Genomic DNA, 22,765 nt, shown 5'->3' on the forward strand with positions numbered 1-22,765 from the left:
TTTTGTAAATATTGTTTTTAGTTTGGTTTTTATGAACCTTTAAACCTTAAAATCGGCCGGTTATCTTCGGATAAGTACCTCATTTTCGCCCGGTACTAAAAGGGTTAAAGACAACTTGATGGTACATTGATTTACCGAGTGTAATCAAAATCGTTGGAGCCGCGTTTGAAGAATTCCTAAAAAAAAGTGTAAAATCGATTTTATAAAGTTACTCTTCCGGCATATACATAGAACATCCCAGACATGTACAAGCCCAGATATAGATGGACCTTTCCGTATAAGTAGAATAAGGTAGAAGACAATTAGTATTCATCAGTAAATCTCTACAAAAATTAAAAAAAAATTAATACTCTTATTATGAAGAAAATTATTTACAATTACTAAGTAACAATGGTCTTAGTAGAACAAAAAAATAAAATCTTTATAAGATATGAATTTTTTTTTCCAATTTTTTAGATTTTAGAAGGAGTAAAGCCATTCACCATAAAAGCCAAACCTACACCAAGTATTAAACCACTTATCGTCTTTATTAATCCGAAATCAGGGGGAAACCAAGGAGTGAAATTGCTACAGAAATTTCAATGGCATTTGAACCCAAGACAAGTTTTCGACCTGACACAAGGTGGACCAAATATGGGGTGAGTACCTTTTTAAGAAAATACCAATTTTCATCTTAAAAAAAACGTCATTCATACATTAATTGTTGGAACGTGACTTAACAATTGCCTTGTCGCTTGTTAACATTTTTGTGTGTCGTTATTGTCAAGGATATTTACTATTCTTTATTTAATTTGTTACATCTTATAATTTTAAATACATCTTTGTAAATATTAAAATGCAATGAAAGTTTATTACGAAAAACGAATAAACCATTCATAATGAAAAAATATATAATTTTGGAAATAAATTCCTTCCTCATTATTTATTAATAACAAAAGAAATTATTAAATATTTTTCTATATTCAATGATTATTAAATTTTTTTTTAATAATTTATTTATTGTTATTTACAACTGTATACACATATATACAACAAGTAAATTTGCTGTAGGTAACATAGTGACATGATAAAAACATGTGGAGAATCTACCCCTGATAGAACTCCAATAACATTTCTAGAGGAGAAGATCTCGAGGCCATCTTCTTTTCAGACGCCTAGGAGGATTATTAGGTAATGAAGGAGAAGCCAGGTTAGAAACAAGTGGATTTGGGTGGTTGAGAAGTTTATTATGGAAGGAACGGTATCTGGTTCTGGCCAAATCGGCACCATATGGAACATTGAGGTCCTGATGGATTAAATTAAATCTTTAAGCATTTTCTGAGGACAATGAATTTACTAAGATCATGATCGAAAAAAAAACACCGAACAATAAACAACATATCTATTCATTAATCAAAATAATATGATATATTAAATAAATTACCCTCCCACCTAAAGGATGTCATCCTTCAGAAATATCATTCAAAGATTGCCGACCCGCAAAGATCCTGGACACAACCAAATAACATCCCACATCTTAAAACTTCTCCTCGAAAAGCAATCTTATTTCTCACTTACATATATAACGCCGTACTCCGTTCCACATATTTTCCTGACCCATGGAAATTATCTATAGTTAAAATGATACCCAAACCCCAAAAGCCGCCAGAACATCCATCCTCCTACCGGCCTATCTCCCTATTACCGATCATGGGAAAAAATCCTCGAAAAACTCATTCTGAAACGCCTATACACCATCCTAGATTCCAATCATCACATATAATCCCCGATCACAATTTTGGATTCCGAACATCCCACTCCACTATCAAGCAATGTCATCATATGATGGACGTTGCCTCGTTTACTTTGGAGCGCGGAATGTACTGCGCGGGAGTCTTTTTCGATGTAGAACAGGCTTTTGTTCGAGTCAGTTGACTGCGTTAAAAACTCCGTAAATTCCTACCTCCCTCATACTTTCTAATCATCCATTCCTTTCTTTCTGATATATTATTACAAATAAACCAGAATGGTTCCTGTTCTCAGTCCGCTGGTGTTCCTCACGGTAGTATCCTTGGTCCCATCCTGTACACCGTCTACAAAACTGACATCCCAACCAATCCTAACACTATTCTCACCACTTATGCCGATGACACATGTGTACTCGCAGTTAATAATAACCCTTTAATTGCATCCCAAACTCTCCAATCCCGTATCACAGCCCTCGAAAAATGGTGTAATTGGAGGACTAAAATAAATCCCAACAAATCACCTTTACCTTCTATTATAAACTCCCTAATTCTCCTACCCACTAGATTCTAGCCTTGCTTCCTCTTCCATTCCTGACAATCTTCCGAGGCGCCTGAAAAGAAGATGGCCACGAGAACTGCTAATGTAAAAACGTCATTAGAATGCTACCATTGGGTAGTTTCTCTACACACCTTTATCACTCCATAATAACATACATCAAACTTACTAAATGTATAATTATGTACAGTTGTAAATTCCAATAAAGAAAATTTTATTAAAAAATTTTACACTGTAGTATTACATTTTGTCATATTTTTAGACAACGGTAATATGAATCATAGAGCTCATTCTCACCTTATTTACAGATATATAAATTAAATGATAAAATAAGAAGTAGAATAGAAGAAATAAATAAAAATGAAATAAATAAATAAAAAAAAATAATAATACGTTAAACACAATCATCCTATTTACAATAGGAATTAATTAAATTTATTAAATCAATAATTAACTAAACTTTGATAATGTGTATTTTAAAATTCTGTCAATTTTGTGAATATTCATTGTTTCGAATCTTGTCAATTACCTTCATTGGTTTATTTTTGCACAAATATAAATTTATAGGAATATTTATTTCTGGATAATCAATAGGTAGTCAAGTATCTTAGTAAAATACCAGAACAATAGTTGAATTTAATAAAGGTTGTGTAATATCATTTCTATATATTTTTATCGTCTACAATCTTTTTTGCCAATTTTTGCGTTTCTTTTCTCTTTATTTTTTTTATTATAAAATTTGTTTAAATTGAAGGTAAGTGTTTGGATTAGAGGCAAGTGGCACATGTGTAGATCTGGCTTAAGAACCACTCAGCAGCAATGCGATCTATCAAACTTACGAGACTATATTTAGTGACACATCAAGCGTTCCACTTTATTAGTACCAACATTGTTATTGAACTCTTCTTTATGTTTTAGTGATTTTTTGTAATTGATATTTTACAGACTGGAACTATACAAGAAGGTTGCTCAGCTGAGGGTCCTAGCTTGTGGCGGGGATGGTACAGTTGGTTGGGTACTATCCGTTATTGACAAGATGGGCTTCTCTCCTCCACCAGCTGTAGGAGTGCTTCCTCTTGGTACTGGAAACGACTTAGCCAGGGCTTTGGGTTGGGGAGGAGTGAGTATAATATTTTAAAATTTCAAAGAAAAAATATACAGGCAAATAAAGTAATTTGCCATAAAATGGGGATTAAAGAATAATCAAGTATCGAGAATTTTATATTAATAAAATCTTCAATACTGGTAATATGATTGGGTGATCTGATAATAAGAAGCATAGAAATAGAGTGTTAATGAGGGGGGGGGGAAAGGGATGATGAATATAATTAGTCACGATGTAATGAAACATGAAAAAACTTGGAACATCAGAGCTCCGTCACCAGTATGTATAGCTGGGAAACATATGCTTTGTTTCATTAATGTTTACAAAATAACAAATGCCGAAGAGGAGAAGAGAATGATTGTCATCCACAAAAACTCTTCTCCAACTTAATTCATATAGACATTTTCTTCCTTCTAACTCACGCAGAAGGGGCTGCGAAGAAGCGAAAAATATCAAAAACACAAATAAACTTCGGGAAATGACTAAATTTTTATTGAAATTCATCCACACTTATATGTTATCCTTCTGCATAGAAAATAAACCCTCCATTTCAAATTTCAGCTCATTTGATCCAAATGGGTGTGCTTGGGCGCCAAATATAGCAGGGAGAGAAAATACTTTAACTCTCAAATCCATGTTCTAGGACATATGAATATATCTTACGAATAAAAAATGAACCTTCTTTACCCCTCCCAGTTCCAACAACCTTGCAAAAGTCAATAGTTCTCGGGAAAAATATGAAGAAGCTAATTCTCTGAGGTAGTTTAGGTATTAATTTGGACATTTGCACCGGAATGTTGTCAGTAACATCATGATTAGAAAAATGTTAATTAAATTTTTGTTATTAACATTTTGCTGATGACAGTTTACACCGGGCAGTTGCGAAATTTTATTTTTAATTAACGTTTATTTATCTATTTGGAAGCCAAAATTATATTTGTCGTAGTTACATATAATTGGCAATTCGGAAGTTATTTTAGTGTAATATTGACTTGTAAAGTTTAGGTTTATAATCAAAACAGGTAAATGTTAGATCTATCTTTTGTCAAATAAACCGTATTTTTTGCACTTACTGAAAAACTATTACACAAGGGTAATTTAACGGCTTCCCGTTTTCAACCAATTTTGTCTACTGTTCTGCAGGGCTATACAGACGAACCTATATCCAAGATACTAAACAACATCGGGAACAGCGACGTGACCTACCTGGACAGGTGGTTACTAAGAGTCGAGCCGAACACTGACTGCAATGAAGAAAAGAAAGGAAAGGACAATCTACCACTCAACGTTGTCAACAACTATTTCAGCCTTGGAGTTGATGCCCACATAGCACTGGAGTTTCACCAAGCCAGGGGTATGTCTTCTGATAATCAATTCAAGTTATCGTTTTTATTTTTTTTATCAAAATGGTTTTAAACCCTCAATAATTTCAGAATTGAGATCGATTCATATTATTACGTACGATTTTTTTTCTTACCCTTTACTGAAAATATAAAGTATAAACTAATATTTGTATAGTCATTTTCCTTTTCATGTCCGGCAATTATTTACTTTTACTCTACCAAAAAAGGCAGGTACAATTATCTCTTGAACAGAATGTACGTCGATTAGTGTATAGGTTAGTTTATAATATTAATCGCCTTCCAAAAGGGAAAATTTATTTCCCTTCACGCTAACTTCTTTCCCTGAGTGTTTGCGGCTTTAGCGCACTTGCTCACTATCCACTGGCTCACTACCAGTGATGCGGCGAGAGGGATGCGCTGGGATCTTTCGAGCGCTGCTCTACCCCACACACGTGGGGGATAGAGTGGGCTCAGGGATCCTCAGGTCGATTGTGTAAATATAGTATATAAGAGTGTAAATGTGACTAGAGATTATATTATTTTATCATTATGTTATTTTATTTATTTATTTTTTTCATACACATAGTTTGATTATGTTCATTTTGTATATATTTTAAGAGAGATTTTTTTTTCGTTCATTTATTTATTTTTATTTTACTTTTGTATGAATGCGATCATTCATCACTATTACCTATTGCCAACAACTTTGTTACAGATTGTAATATCTATCAATAAATAAAAAGTATTTTTAAAAAAATTAAAAAAAAACTTCTTTCCCGCTTTAGTTAAAGTTTAGGTTATACACAACATTTTTCGGCCAAGAAGTAATTTTCCCGCTTTTTTGGAGGAATGAAAATAAATAATTATCTCGTCATATCGTTTCCTTATATTAATTTGCACATTATAATATTTTATCTAAGCCGAACGTAAATGGTACGGCAGAGAAACGTAAGGTATATGGTCAATTGACTGAATCTTTATATCAAAGGGAAAATAAAGGATGTCGTATTTCTTCTGTAATTAGAGTAAATTAAGCATCTGTTTTTTGAAAATTTTCGTAGAAAATTTTATGAATTTCTATAAACTGTATTAATTTTATTTTTAGAAGCGCACCCGGAAAAATTCAACTCCAGATTGCGAAATAAAATGTTTTACGGCCAACGTGGAGGTAAAGATTTATTACGACAAAAGTGGAAAGGGTTGGCTGACTTTGTGAAGTTAAAATGTGATGACAAAGACTACACCCCTGTATTAAAGGAGCACAAATTCCATGCCATTGTATTCTTAAATATACCAAGGTATGCATTAATTATATATTATTTATTGTTTAGTTTGAAACTGATATAAAAAAATTTGTAGTGAAAAAAAATATTCAAGTATCTGTTTTATACACTGATCTAGTCTCGTAATTTTATTAATGAAGAAACAAGTAGACATACCAACGAAAATTCTTGTCTGAGCTACTCAATAAAAGATAGTTATATAACTTATAAGGTTGGAAAAAAAGTGTTTATGGTTTTCCGCTTACTTTGTACTTTGTGTCTATGGTACGGTTTGGGTGACTATGGTACAACGTCTAGTACAAGAGCCCAAGAGGAGAAAAATGGCAGACATTTCACCCTAATTTTTGATTACTTTAATGAAAACTAAGTATAATTACTAGATAAAATTAATGAGTCTGCCAAATATAGGTAGGGGGAATAAAAAATGGCGGCTGTTTCAAAACGTTAAAAATAATTAATTTTTCATTGAGAGCTCTATATTCTTTAACTACCAATAACACTAGAAAATCTAGGTGAACATCATTTAAAGTATAGTAACTTTTTTAACATATGAGCCCTAATAGAGCTATTTACGTTCAATAGTTTTCGAGATATAGCTGTTTAAAAAGCTGTATTTCATAAAAATGTTGTACGGAATGTACTGAATGATCGGTAGTTACTTAATTTATATTGAAAAATGTATAAAAACATTCAACGCATAGAAGTCTATTAGCACTCAAATGAAAGCTAGTTTAATGGACTATAAAGTAGTCTATGACTTTTATCTTCGTAGGAATAGTAATTTTCATGATATTTAAAAAAAATAAATTGATTGTTAGTTGTTCGGACAAATTGTCATTTTCTAAATTTATATTCATAAGCGAATATCATAGAAACTACGACTTCTACGAAGTTATGAGTCTTAAACAACTTTATAGTAAGTTAAATTTCCTTTATTTAGAGTGTTGGCAGACATATGTACGCCTTATGGGTAAAAATCAAACGTTTTATATGAACAAATAAGAATTAACATTTTGTAAATTTATTTTGTCAAATATCGTAAAAACTACTACTCCTACAAAGATAAACGTTATGGACTATATTATAGTATATATATTTTATAGTAAATTCAACTAGCTTTAATTTGAGTGCTGACTAACATCTATACGTCTTATGGTTTCTGAAATAAAGATATTTATCAAACATATTGTCCGAACAACTATAAATCAATTTATTTTTTTAAATATCATGAAAATTACTGTTCCTACGACATTAAAGGTCATAAACTGCATTATAGTACATTAAATCATCTTTAATTTGAGTGGTAATAGACATTTTTACGTCACATACTTTCAGAGATATACATTTCTCAAAATATATTAACTCAGTACTTTTTTAAGAAATGTTGCTTTTTAAAAAGCTGTATCTCGAGAACTGTTGGACGTAAATATCTCCTTTAGGGCTAATATTTCAGCAAATTTATTATTCTTTATAAAGTAATGTTCTTTTAGATTTTCTAGTGTTGTTGGTAGTTTTTAAGATAAAGAGCTCCGAACGAAAAATTAATGTTTTTTTAAGGTTTTGAAACAGCCGCCATTTTTTATTCCCCCTAAATACACTTGTCAGACTCATCAATTTTGAATGGCAATTATACATAGTTTTAATTAAAGTAACCAAAAATTGGGGTGAAATAACTGCTTTTTTTCTTCCCGGCTCTTGCACAAGTCGTTTTTACACTTTGAAACGTTCTGGCGGGCTTGATAAAGGTGCCAGGCAAGTGCTAGAGGTTTCAAAGCTTGCTCTAGCAGTACCAATAATCGAATTCACATCATTTCTTCATCCCGATCTTGTGGGATTTTTTTTTTTCGTAACTTCACAATAACACACCATTCGACATAATCTTCCAAACTCCTGTTTCCGAGTCCTTGTTAGTTGTGGAGTATTCGTCAGATATTTTTTCGTTATTAATGATATTGTTCTGAAGTGGGATATGAATTTAATACTATAACATGTGATTTTATGGGAGGCTTTTGTACACCAACTGTGTATCATTTTTAGCCTAGAGGTAACTATGGTACAAAAATTTTTACTCAAATTCACCATGTTTTCACTCTTTTTACCGAACAGTAGTGTTACGAAATACCTCGGGTCCACAAGAAGAAATGAGAAGAACGTTCATAGAGGAATAATACCGAACAAAAGAGACCTCAACATCCAAGAAAAGAAACTATTTTAATATTAAAAATTATGGAGAAGATGGTCAGGGTTGCAGTTAAAAGAGAAACAAAAATAGTTAACAACTGTTTATTTTCCGACGTTTCGCCCCACTATGTAGAGCTTCTTCAGGGTTGTTCAAGTTGATAGCTTTAGTGACTTTGTACTTAAGTTGCTATCTCTCTCTTGCCCCTATCTTCCTTCTATCTACTTCATACGGTCAACTATCTTCTTCCATTATATCGCAGTAGTTTTGTGAAGCACAGGTTTTTGAAGAGTGCTGAAAGGTTAAATCGAATAAAGTGATTAATCTTGTTAGTCAAGCTTGCGCATTTTGATAATAACCCACAAGTATTCTGTGAAGCACATGATGTATCTTTTATAGGCAAACAATAATAATTATATAAGTATTTAGATATACCTATATATATATTAACACATCGCCGATCGCCAATAACACCTGCTTTATCTTTTAACTGCCGCAGAAACCATCAAATAATTTTTACAGGAATTGTAGAAAATCATGTTACCGCTAGTCTTTGGTGTATTTATTTAATCAAAAATTCTTTCTTCAAACTTATTCACCTTGCTTTTCATAGCGATGTGTAATATACCTTTAAATGTATTTTATTATTTGACACTATAATATTTCAAGTATAACAAATAAAAGCACTGCAGATTAAAGAATAATATAGATAAAAATGGATAATAATAAAGAATAATTTATATAAGAAAGTTTAAATTGTGCTATCACTAACCAACGTAAAAATCAGTTGGCAGTTGCAAATGACTAAAAAGAAGCCAGAAAATATGGCCTTTATATTTCCAGCTGAAAACTTGTTTAAATTTTCTGAATATTAAGAAAGCAATGCTAGATAAAAGGTTTTTTAAATTAACCTTTATAAGAGCTCGAAAATAACTTCAAGATACGATATACAATGTACAAAATACAACATTATACCAGACAAAAATACAATTTATATTTTCATAATTTTTTAAGTACGTATTATTTATTGTTAATGTGAACATTGTTTATGTTTGGGAAATTTGTTAAAAACTGGTCTGAATTTTGCTGATCAACATAAAATTCAAATTATCATTCTAACTACACATAGGTTAGGATAGGAATCCTGTCAAGTACGATATGAGACCAGAAATTTGGTCACAGTGGCTATGGAAATAAATTCCTGAATAAAGCATTCATAGAGCATTAGTCTATTTGCACAAATGGTTACCAAGGTGATCAGAATGTAATCGTTCGGTAAATCATTTCATATCAACATTTTGGAGTTATTGTTATTTTTTTATATTTAAATATTTCCTTAAACATTTGGACTGAAGAAAGATGGAACAACTGAAGAATTTCGAAGTATTAATGGAAAATGTTGTGTCATGCATCCTATAAATAAAATTTTTGCAATAGCTATTAAACAAACATTTAAAATATTTACTTAAAAAGGGAAGAGAAGAATTAAGATAGTTTAATCGAGCAATATTTAAAAAGTGGCTAAAATTGGAAAATGGTGCGAATATAATAGTTTGATAGCTCAAATAGCTTGGAAGTGATTTAAGGTAATTATAAAAAAAAAAAACGGAATAATTGAAAGAAAAATACAAATAAATTTAATTTCTTTTATATATATATATAATAATATGTTACTATACATTAAGAGTGCTCAATGCATTTATAACTACATTGTAACCACGGTGATCTGAAATTCGGTACTCGGAACACTTCAGTAATATGAAGTGGCGTAAAAAAAATCTTTTTTTTTTTTTTAACTGAGCAGCCAATTGTTTCTTTTAAAACAAAAAAGTGCACATGAGTAAAGGAAATTTTTAACTTGCCAATTATTTTAATCACCATGAAAATCTAAAGTAGAAATTTTTACAGTTTCGATATCGGGTAATCTTATTCCTATGGGTGGGTGTGTTCATAATATATTTTGTTGGAATTTGAAGTACATAATTTTTGTTGTGTAAATAATTTGATTCTGTAAAAATTACTTATAATTTAATTAGTAGTAGAAATATGTATGATACAAAATTTGGTTATGAGTTCGTAGTGAACTCAACCTTTTTTTTTTTTATCATATTTTAATCAAATCCATACAAAGAGTATTTTTTTTTTATTTAACAATTAACTTACCACTTAGCATTACTGGGGATATAAAACAAAACAATTTTAATATTTTTTTAAAAATTTTATAAATCTTCAAAATTGTAAAATTCCCAATAATATATATATATATAAAAAGTTAAATTAATAAAAATAGTTATTGTTGAAGTTTTTACAACAGTTCCTTATATATTTTGTAATCCGAACTTTTCAGTAATCCGAATACCTCCCTGCAGCATTAGTTCGGATAATCGAGATTACACTGTATGTTTATTAAACACATAAGGGATCGAACGATTGAACAGGATGATAGTAAGTTGGATGGACCCTTCAAATCACCAAAAAAAATATATATGGAAATACTCACCAAATCGAAAAAAAAAAATATATGCTCGTGAGCATTACTATCAAATAAACACACTTCATTTAATATCGAGGTGTTTATTTTTTAGCCGGATAAAGCGACTAGTAATAATGATTAAACGTTTACATACCTAAGGTAGCCTGTGAAGTTGTATTAATAATAATAATCTACACCTTTTAACGCACGGGTTTCGAATTTTGATTCGATTCGACAAGGAAGCATCCGTACGAAACAGATGTCAACTGATTCAGGCGTAATACCGGTACGGAACTGATTTGCATTCAACAAATATAGCTTCTTGTTGAATATGAAAGGTGAACGCGGAGCAAACAGGAAACTAGCAATGACAAACTATTATCATCCCCCCTCCAATAAAAATAGATTGTTTAAAAGTAGCACTTATGTTTACAGACAGTCTCGTTAACCTATTACACAATTCATTTTTTACAATGAGTACGGAAAAATGTATCTATTTTCAAAAGTTCCTTGGGCTCAATTCCTTCATTAGTCCGGAAATGTTTCGTTTCTTTAATATATCACTTATTCCTATAAAATTAACTTCATGCATTACAAAATATAAAAGAAGTTGAGTATCGTTTAGACAATCTAGGCTGTGTAAGTTAGGTGGAAAAATGATAGCTATTTACTAGTTTATTTGGAACCGTAGATACCCGTCCTTCGTGCCAGAAACTTATCAAGGTACAAATACAGCTGAAGGTGGACTTCTTTATCAATGTGGACCCACGGAATGAATCGCGACCTGTTCCTACAGCTCGAGTCGATTAACTGAGAGATAAACCAACCCTCCTGCCTAATACACGAAAATGCGTCAATCCTATTAGTCGACAATTTTATTATTAACTGCAATTTAAGGCCAATTTTATTTGATACAATTACTGTTGTTGTTTACATTAGTATAATCTCTGGTCCATGATTCATGCTTGATAATATTATGTCAGGCTGCTTCAGTAGTGATCTGCACTGAAGTGAATAATTATACCATTAATACAAAAAAATAAAATAATCTACCCTAAATAAATTTGGAATTTTTGACAAGGACCAAATTTACCAAAGTATTTATTTTTCTAATAAGTCCTGTCATAGATTAATCCCAAAATATAAAGTACTCATTATGAATACTAATTCTTAATTATGATAAGTTTTTGTTGAGGTTGTACTTATCTTATATTAAATGACAATGTGTTTTATTTAATTAGTTTCATTGAGGCTTTTATTCGTTTAAATTAAATACAATAAACTGCAAAAATTATATATATTTAAAACTTTTTTTTTTTAATTGAAATTGATAGATTTATTTATTGATAGATATTACAATCTGCCACACAGTTGTGGGCAATAGGTAATAGTGATGAATGATCTCATACATACTAAAATTAAAAAAATAAAATAAAACTCTCTTAAAATATATACAAACAAAAGAATAAACAAAATGAACGTAATCAAACTATCTGTATGAAAAATAAATAAATAAAATAACATAATGATAAAGTAATATATACAATATTTACACAATCGACCTGAGGATCCCTGAGCCCACTCTATCCCCCACGTGTGAGGGGTATAGCAGAGCTCAAGAGATCCCAGCGCATCCCTCTCACCCCATCACTGGTAATGAGCCAGTGGAGGCTGAGCAAGTGCGCTAAAGCCGCAAACACTCAACGATATTTAAAACTAAGAATGTTAGTTTCATTTCGTGCTTCTAATAACAACAACTGATGGTATTTTCTTTTATCGATAGTATTTTTTTAATTTATATATTTCTTTATAATTATTTTTTTCTTTTAATTCAGTTAGTACTATTGTTATCATTTACATTTTTTCCCTCTTTCTCTTTTTTCTGTATTTTTTTGTTCTTATTCTTATATTTCTACATATATTGTTTGAATGTGTATTTGAACAAAAATACTTAATGCCCATAATTTTTGGCAGACTGTATTAATCATCTTCAATAAATTAAAAAAGATAACAATATTCCCTATTTAGATGTTCCCAGACATCAGGATTGGATTTTGGTATCTATGTTTTTTAAACAGATAACAGCTATACCTGTTACAATCCAACTAATAATCTAAGGTTTGGGCTCCAAAAGGTAGTCTAATTGGCTCAGGTGTTAAAAGGCTTAATTATGAAAAATATTTAATTTTATACAATTTACATATCGCTGCTTTGCTTGAATATTGCCACATCTGACAATAAAAAGTTATTTTTTTCATTACTCAATTATTTATCAATGACCGTCAAGATTCGTCACCAAAGCTTATAAGATAAAAAAAAAGTTTTTTTTTATTTATTTTATGTTTCAGGTGTTCCATAGATTGTACGTTAGACTAAAGATAGAAAACTGAGTAGGACGATCACCGAAAAGAAAGTAACCACAGTACTGTACTATTTTTGGAACATGTCTAATTCTAAATAAAATAATTTTTTTTTATGTCACTATTCAAGCAAGGCAGCGATGTACGTTACGGTGAAAAGAAGTTATAAAACACTAATCTCCATAGTTAAAATTAAGCAGAACGTTATTCACTAAAAAAAATTTCTATTGAAATAAAATTACATAATAATGTGTTAACTAAACTAATTTTATACAAGGTTTTGAATATATATTCATGAATGTTACAACATAGTTCATTGTGTAACGTATCTAAAAAATTTAATTGCTGAAAGTATTTTGAATTTGAGGTTGCCATTCCGAAACGTAAAAAATAAAGTTGCTCAGTAAATGAAAAAAAAGAGACTATTTTACCAAACAGTCGATGTATTTAGGAAATTGAATCAAATTCAAGAAAAAAATTTCATATTGGTTTCTGTTCCATGCTACTTACGAATAGATTTGGACACAGGTGAAGTTGTCTTGAAATTATTCCTATTCGAAATTTAACAGACGAAATATGTGCACGACAGTAATTTGTAACCATTTTTCATTTATTTATATAAACGGGCTTTCACGAGAAAAAGCATCAATAACCAAAGCACTGGGAAAAATTTCTTCTCCTCTCCTCCGGTACCATTTAAGGATAACCCTAGGTACTAGTGAGTATGAAGGCAAGGGGGTAAGGATGTGTAGAGCATGTCGCTAGAAGTTGTACACATGGTTCCTCTTAAGCCATGACTGGCAAATTGGTTGACAAGAACCCACATAAGGAATCTTAAGTTAGATAGATAGAAAAATTGAACATAGATACCTCAATAAAGCAAATTGGAAGACAAAATCCCAAAGATAGGTAGAGATGTAATAGACCTGTGAAGGGAAGAGATTCTAGTGGCCTACTAAACCAACAGATAAGAGAAAATAAAAAAATTAAAATCAGTAATGCTTAATCATTTTTTCCTATCAATGATTCATATTTTCTGATGATATTTTTATGAGAAATTTAAACTACTTAAATCAGATTAATCCCACTAATTTCAATTACTGCTATCAAATATGACCCACTAATTTTGCAATACATTGATAATGAGTGAATTATCAAGTGGTGTTGAAAGAGAACTTTTCTGTTTCCAACCCAAAATAAATAGCAAAAGGACTTTGCACAGGATTCACTGCGCGTTTTTTCATGCGACAATCACACAGTTTGGACATAACTTACAAAAGCGACGAACGTGCAGTGAGAAAATAATTTTTTTTCTCTCAAGTCATCCATCGAAGAGTGGGAGTACCGAGATTCATTTCTCGGGGCCGCTCGTGAAACAAATAATAATTAAGCCAAGTGATAATCGAATCCACGACGTTCTGAACTTCGTGCACGTTACACGGCCATTACGTCCTCCGAAATAACGCAAAGTGTGGACATATCGTAACGCATACGAAAAACGTATAGTGTGGGTATAATTCATCTTTTTAAATATTGATGTCTTAAGTGTATTCCCTTCTTTTGTCAAATCATGAATATTTGTAGATATATTGATGCCACGAGATTGAGCAGAGTGAATAAAATTGAGTAGGTGAGAAGCCATGTTAACCAATAATTGTTGATAGTTTTAAAATTTTGTTAATCCTGAAGTGTAAATTTGGTTCAAGTACAGGTATAAAGAAAACATATTTATTCGTAAAATTACTGCTTTTATCCCTTGTTTTATCACCTATTCAATTTTCTCTTATCATTATTTTTTTTTTTATTGTTTTTACTACAGCAAATTTACTTGTTGTATATATGTGTATACAGTTGTAAATATCAATAAATAAATTATTAAAAAAAAAAAAAAAAAAAATTGTTTTTAAGAGTAATAGCACAATCAAAAAGAGGCTATATGTATAAGTGTTCATTCATACCATGTTTCTAAAAAGAAAAAAATGGAGCTAAAAAAATGTAAATGGTCACTATAATAACGTGAATAATCATGACTAAAATTAAAACAAAAATAATAGTAACAATAATAAAAACTACAAATATGTTAAATGTAAACAAAAATATTAATGAATATAATAAAATAAAGCTGATTAAATAATAAAAAAAAATTATATACAAGGTAAAGCGAATTAAATGTAAATGAAAATAAAATAAATACACATTCACGCCTATATAGGGTGTTTCAGGGTTAAGTGGTCAAACTGAAAATATGGACTAAGGACCTCAAAACAAGAAAAAAAATTCCCTCTGAAGGTATGTCCGCAAACGCTTTTTTTAGGAAAAATTCACACTTTAAGATTTTCGTTGGTATGCATTGTTTACGTTATATGAAATAAATAAAACGTATTTATTTGTTTTAACTACTTTATTAATTAAATATAAACATAACATATTAAATGTTGTTCAAAGTGAAGTTATGTTCGCAAACGCTTTGTTTAGGAGATGGATTAGAAAGAATAGTAATATGGCCTTATCCCTAACTGTATAAAAACTATTGGCAACATGTGGATAAATACTATTTGGAATTAGCATTGGGAACTGTCAATATCATTTATCAGTTTGTAAGAGGCTTTCGCAGAATACTCATCATTATGCCTTCAATTTATACTAATGGTGAATATGCCGATATGGTGTTTGTGTACGGTTCTTGCAATGGTAATACTAATGCTGCCCTTCGTGAATATGGCTGGCGATTTTCGAATAAATTGCCAAACAAGTCTATCTTTAACTACACGTTTCAACATCTTAGAGAAACTGGTACATTTGCTATAATACCATATGCGATGGTATTTTTGGCCCTTTACAAAATGAAGAAAGGAGTACGACCATATTATGATATTTTGATGATAATCCATCTGGCAGTGTACGAAGAGCTAGAGTAGAATTAAATATTATGCCTACTACAGTATGGAGAACTCCCAATGTAGATGGACACTCATATCATTATCAACGGGTACAAAATTTATTACTTCAAGAATTTCGACAAAGACATTTTTCAGATTGGTACTTAAATCAAGTTGAGCATTATCCATAATTTTCAGGAAACATTCTCTAGACAGATGAAGCGACCTTCACTAGAAGAGGTATCTTCAATCATAAAAATAATCACCTCTGGTCGCAGGAAAATCCCCAAGCAATTCGTGAGCATCATTTTAGCTCCAGTTTCATTGCTATAGGTTGGGGATAACAGACAATATTTTAATAGGTCCGCATTTCTTGCTGCCTCTACTCATTACGGGCACATTTCTGGAATTAATAATGATTAAAATGATTTAGTTGAACATATTCCATTACAACTGAGAAGGGACATGTGGCTTCAATTATGGTTGTCCTGCACATTACAGAAGAGGTTCATGACAATGGCTAAATGTTAATTATCACAATCAATGGATTGGCCGTGGAGGACCAGTGACTCTCCAGACCTGACACCACCGGATTTTTTTGTTTGGGATGACATTAAACAATAAGTCTATGCAAGGCCGATCAATGATCTTAATTCTTCAGGAAGAAGGTTAATTGAATCTTGTGAAACGATAACACATATCTAGTGCCGTTCTGTCACTGCCGCTGTTGAAGAAAGATGCCGAGCCTGTCTTAATGCTCAAGGAAATCACTTTGAACAACATTTAATATGAATTTAATTAATAAAGTAGTTAAAACAAATAAATAAGTTTTGTTTATTTCATATAATCTAAATAACTCATAACAATGAAAATCTTTAGGTGTGAATATGTCCTAAACAAAACGTTTGCGGACATACCTTCAGATGAAATTTTTTTCTTGTTTAGAGGTCCTTAATTCATATTTTCAGTTTGGCTACTTAACCCTGAATCACCCTGTATACAATATTTAGATTCACCCTTGGGAATCTCGAACCAAGCTTTATTGCCCTCAGGAAGAGGCGAAGCAGGGCTCCAACTGATCAAGCGATTCACAGAAGGTCACGGTGCCAAAGCCGTTTCAACCTTCGGGGGAGGATTATGGGGAATGTGCTCAGGGATTTATCCAGGAACGTCTAGGAAGTATGTGATGTTGAGGCCATGGTTTAAAGTTTTGTTGGTTAAGTATTATGATGCATTGACTATTGTTACCCATTCAATTAAAGTTATTCTATTACACCTTATTTGTAGGCGACGTTCTAAGTGATACGTAATGTTAGGGACTAAAACACAATGAACAGACCAAAAAAAAAAAAGGAAATGGCCTCCTATCAAACCTTGATGACGACTTCTATGTGGTTCTAAACTTTGAAACTCAGAAAAATATAAGAAAATACATCATAATTTATAGTTTAAGCTCACAATAAGTTATAAACTCACAATCAACTATCATGCGCAAAATATTCTTTGGTTTTCTTACTTCCAAGTTTAGGTTGAATATAAGATAGATACTTATATTTAAAACTTAAACCGCAATTGAAACATATACAAATAGTTTACTTTTAAGAAATCCCTCTATATCTAATCGAGTGCAATACATATGGGAACTATAGTAGAATTTCGAAAACTTTATTTTTTTATTAATTATTGGAGAAGTTTGTCGGGGGGGGGCGGTCAGTAAGGAACAACTTCGGCATAAAATAAATAAATATGGTTTTGTTTATTTATGTTGTTCTTTGCTGGCCGCACCCCCCGACAAACTTCTCCAATCATTAATCTACGGTCATTAATCTACACCTCTTTATTTTTTTATTTGATTTGGTACTGACAATAACACTTAAACAAATAAAGATGATTTTTTTAACAGTAATTTAAATTTATTATCTTGTTAATAATTCAATATTTGATTGTTTGTTTTCCTGACGATAGCTATGGAGGAGGTACCCACCCTTGGCCGAGAACAAGCGGAGCTGAACAGTCTACTGAAGACGGTATGATAGAAGTTGTTGGGCTGACAACATTCCAGCTGGTTAGTAAAACGTTTATGATACTGTTAGAAATTTAAGATGTTGGTAAGCTTAACAGATCTTATGTTAACCAGCTTCGAATAATCAAGTGAAAATTTTATACATGTAAACACCTTTACGGCAAATTATTCCTACTTTTGTGTATATTATCATATATTAAGATTTATTTTTCAATATATCTTTTTATACTACTGATGAGGTATAATTAAAGTAAGAATAATTTTAATACTATGTAATTCACGTTGTTATTCACGCTTTTAAAAAAGTAGTGTTTTAGGCAAGTCCTATAATCAACTTATTTTCCCCTTCCACTTCACCTGCATTAGTAAGGTTTATTAGGGACGTGATGGACGTGCGGGTTGGGGCGTAGGCCCCAGAGCGCTCGGTTCGGAACGTTGTGGGTTCGATTCACACCTGGGGCAGTTAATATTTATTTTTCGACGGTCCCAAAAAATGAATCTTGACGCTCCCACCTAGCTTAGTACGCGGCGGCAACTATGGTAGCCGCCAGGGGTTGGGAAAGAAGAGAGGACCAGGAGGCCCATTTGCCGGAGTAGACCCCCCCGCCAAATACCATTACCCTGACTTCTTTGATGGCAATTTTGCTAACTTCCTTTTCATTGGGAATCTGCTAATGTCTGAATACCGTTGATCCATTGAGCCTACAATACAACTCTATTTTCCTATGCATAATGCACCTCAATATTTCTGCGTAATGTAGGAATGGAAAACCCGAGATTTAAAGTATAATTCATAGTTATTTTCGTAAATAAGAATAAAAATAATAAAAAAAACATACTTATTTACATACTTATCTTATAAACAAATAATATAATCTTATAAATTCCTTTACAGCCTCTTCTCCAGGCAGGCGGCCATGGGGACCGAATATGCCAATGCAAGACAGCTACGGTAGTCACTACCAAAACGATACCAATGCAAGTGGATGGTGAAGCTTGCAAACTGAACCCGAGTATCATACAACTGGAGCACCTCAACAAGGCACCCATGCTTATCAAGAAAAAGACTGGAAAATCTTCTAGCACGTGAGAATTTAGTTAGCGGATAGCATATGACTCTACTTTTAATATCATGGTCCTTGAAATTTTTTTGGGAATTATATTTATTTAAACAGAAAGAGTTTGATTAATTTACTTTTTTATAGGCAATCAGGATTACAGTCATTCTCAGTACAAGTAAAACTTCTGAAGATGATGGATTACGAAAAGCACTACTTCGAGAAAGATATTTTGAAAGATACAGGTATGTAATAAGTAAACATATTATATAATATAGATAAATAAATGAAAGTCTTATTAATTTAATTTTTCAAATATGGAGTGTTAACAATGGGTAATTACTTGGTGGTTTTAATCACTTCATATTAATCATAATTAATATTAACTTACACATTACTTACTTATGTGGTGCAGTTATGAACCTCAATCAATAAACTTTATAAATATATCCTATTTATAATTAATTAAAGGGATTAAACATTGACGTTATTTTCATCTACTTAGAGCTAAACTGTGTAAACATATTTTTTTAATCCAATAAACATATATATAGTTTATACAATACGTATTATATGTTTATTTGACTTTGAATTTGCAATTTTTTCCATTCATTATTTTTTGAGTTAAATTTCTTTAGGCGTGGAAGAGCAAATTGGCCTGGATCAAACGAAAAAGTGTAACGCCCTTTCCTCACATGCGCCTTGATGCGCCCGCCCTCCTAGGCACGATAGAACAAATTGCTTTTATTTATATTTATCGTTATTAAAAACCTTACGTGATACGTATGAACAAATTTTATTTTCGTTAATAAACTGCATAAGTTCCATGTTACCTACAAACCACATTTTTAAATTCATCTTTTCAAATATATATTCAATAATTTTGGTTTTTGTTTTTTATTTTTCTCTGAATTATTATTTTATTTTTTAAATTGTTCTTTATTATTTTTAATTAAAATAGCATTGCAAATGAAAGGTCCTTGATTTTTTTTTTTTTTGGAATTATATTTATTTAAACAGAAAGAGTATTACTTATATAATATAATATATGTTAATAACACTCAAAGTTAAAATAAAAAAGTATATAATAATAAAATTAAGGTAGCCTAGCTACTATTAATATTTATTTTATAATAGGTAGAACAAAACAAAACAAATAGTCATTATGCCTCTTGCACGAGGCTATATTTACAACTGTATAAAAAATACAACAGGTAAATTTGATCATAATGACATAATGATAATGATATGATACAGCATGTAGAGAAACTACCCAGTAGTACAACTCTAAAAACATTTTACAATATAAGGTCACGAGGCCATCTTCTTTTCAGGCGCCTCGGAGGATTGCCAGGAATGGAAGAGGAAGCAACGTTAGAAACTAGTGGGTTTGGGTGGTTAGGGAGTTTATAATGGAAGGAATGAGTTTATAGATCGGTTACATAAGGAACATTTAGGTCTTTGTGGATGGTTTTATTAGTAACAAAATAAGGAGCATTGAGGATTTTACTAAGGTTTTTGGATTGTAAGGATTGGATACGAGAGGAATTCGAAGGTTTAGTGGAACCCCGAGCTCAACTCCGTATGTCCAGATAGGCCTTATTATTGTCATGTAGATCAGTCTTTTGTAATGAGTTGGAAGTTTAGACCGTTTGTCTACTAAGTGCTGTAATAGTCGGAATCTGCAGTTCAAAAATAAGTTACAAACTGTTACAACAACCATGTAAGACCAACCAGTGTTGATCTGGCGATAAAGAAATAAAAAAAATTAAACAAAAGAAATACATATAAACTTATCATCAGTTATCCACTTTGTCTTTCTTATTCATTGTTAATCAGTATTACTTACGTGGTATGTTCAAACAATAGCTTTTAATTAATCTATGTATATACATATATTCGTTTCATCTGGTATTCACTAGATTTAATTTTATTTTCGTTATCAAGTGATAATTTTCATTGTATGATGAGTATGATGGCGGAAAAGACCTGTACAGAACGAGTGTATATTTGTATATATTTTTGGATGAAAGATTCAAATTAAACTTTAATACTGACAATGGACAGTCAACAACTAGAAAAGGAACTAGCATCGACGTAGTATTAACTCGTTAATTAAAAAATTGACAGTTTAGATTTTTGTATCATAGTTCAGCTATCATAAGCCCATGATTTCTTAGAGAGTAAATTAATAGAAATATATCAATAAAAGAGATATTTCATTTAATTATCAGGGGCCTGTTTCATAATAAAGTACAAACTAATACTATTAGTCTTGTAGATTTTACTTAATACAATTACAGTGACTTGTACAATGATAATTTGTACTTTAGTACTTTTTAACTCCTATAATATCACTAATTGCCGTTCCAATTATAAAAAAAAAATAAGTATTAGTGCTATTGTATTACAAGTATAGTTTCTATACTTGTATTTTTGAACCAATACTAGTAGCTTTCATTATGAAACAGGGCCCAAAGATTTCGCTCAATCATCTTCCTGATCCTGAAATAATAACATCATAAAAAAATGCTGGAACCTTAGAAGTTTCACTCTAAAGTGCGAGAGTCCTGTGCATATTTGTTAATTATTTAATTTATTTATATTTTCTGTAAATATGGTGTGAATATACTCTTATCTCTATTACCAGCGTCCTTAGAAAAGACATAAGGCAATATTACATAATAAAAATAGTTTTCAATCATTAAAAAAAGTAATGCAATATATGTTATAAGTTAAAAGAAAAAATATATAATAATAAAATAAAGCTTTCCTAGCTATTATTAATATTTCTTTTATAATAGTTAGAATAAAACAAAAAAAAAAAAACTGTAATCTGATTATATGCCCTTTAAAAATAACATTAGTGTAAAAAAGAAAATGAATCATTTTTGTTTAAACGGTATTTGAAATTGTTTTAATAAAAATATTAATACATTAACAGTTAAAATCCAATAAATATGAAATCAGCAAGTTTAACCATAATTAAAAAAAATATATATTAAAAACAAAATTTCTGAACAAATTAGTTTGTACATATCGACGAGTGCAATATAAAGCAATTATGTTAAAGAAGCGGAGTTTAGTCTTATTATTTCGATTTTAATAAATTATAATAATAAATTCACAGTCCTATATTTTATCAATTGTATTTTTATTAAAGCGTAAAATTTTGAATACCTTGGAGTTTAGGGTTGACACCGAAGAACACTTCCACTCTTCTTCAGGTTGTACGAAGAACAATCAGTCATCCAGTGGTATCTTGACGGCCTTTTTCAGGCATTATTTCTGAGTGGAGGGGATGCGGTCTTTAGTATTACCATTACCAACGATAAATTATTAACTTATCCAACCTCCAAGATTCAAAATTAAGCGTTAATCTTGAAAATTAAAAGTTATCCATCCCAGATTTCTCAAATAATCCTCTTCTTTTCTAGGGACCACTTATGATGTTCTGTTTCCTTTGTTATCAGTTTGTTCTCGTCCTCCGTACTAAAGATTCTCTTACAAAAAATAATTCTGCTTTACGATTTCCTTCTATACTTCTTCACTATCCTTTTTCCTCTCATTCTATTAGTTAATATTACCATATCAGTTTATCATCTATTATTTTTTGGCCCGAAAAGTCTCTATGCTAGTAAAATAATTATTTTAAACGTTGGAGTTAGCTAATAAAGTTGCTCAGAAAGTCCGCTAAGGAGGTATTGTCCTATATAACATTTTACATTTAACACACCATGAATACCCCTACTATACCTTTGTAATCAGAACAAAAAAAA

At 31.0% G+C, this 22,765-nt stretch overlaps 1 protein-coding gene and 1 long non-coding RNA gene across 4 annotated transcripts in view; one reads left to right on the plus strand and one right to left on the minus strand.

The window, feature by feature from the left end:
• Positions 1–22,765, plus strand: part of rdgA (retinal degeneration A) — a 54,928-nt gene that overhangs the window by 11,753 nt on the left and 20,410 nt on the right. For all 3 annotated transcript variants that reach the window (XM_014423937.1, XM_014423938.2, XM_014423935.2), the window contains exons 6-12: positions 457–638; positions 3,229–3,403; positions 4,532–4,742; positions 5,837–6,029; positions 17,871–17,970; positions 18,824–19,014; positions 19,134–19,231. In XM_014423937.1, coding sequence (XP_014279423.1) covers positions 457–638; positions 3,229–3,403; positions 4,532–4,742; positions 5,837–6,029; positions 17,871–17,970; positions 18,824–19,014; positions 19,134–19,231 — 1,150 coding nt within the window. The remainder of the gene's footprint in view (positions 1–456; positions 639–3,228; positions 3,404–4,531; positions 4,743–5,836; positions 6,030–17,870; positions 17,971–18,823; positions 19,015–19,133; positions 19,232–22,765) is intronic.
• On the minus strand, positions 8,317–11,420 carry LOC136795414 (uncharacterized). The gene is made up of 3 exons (XR_010842998.1): positions 10,821–11,420; positions 8,629–8,821; positions 8,317–8,487 (listed from the first exon to the last, which is right to left on the minus strand). It is a non-coding gene; the product is annotated as an uncharacterized lncRNA (long non-coding RNA).

This window comes from Halyomorpha halys, unplaced genomic scaffold, assembly GCF_000696795.3.
Source record: "Halyomorpha halys isolate HHAL.00 unplaced genomic scaffold, Hhal_1.1 Scaffold447.1, whole genome shotgun sequence".
NCBI classification, from domain to species: Eukaryota; Metazoa; Arthropoda; class Insecta; order Hemiptera; family Pentatomidae; genus Halyomorpha; species Halyomorpha halys.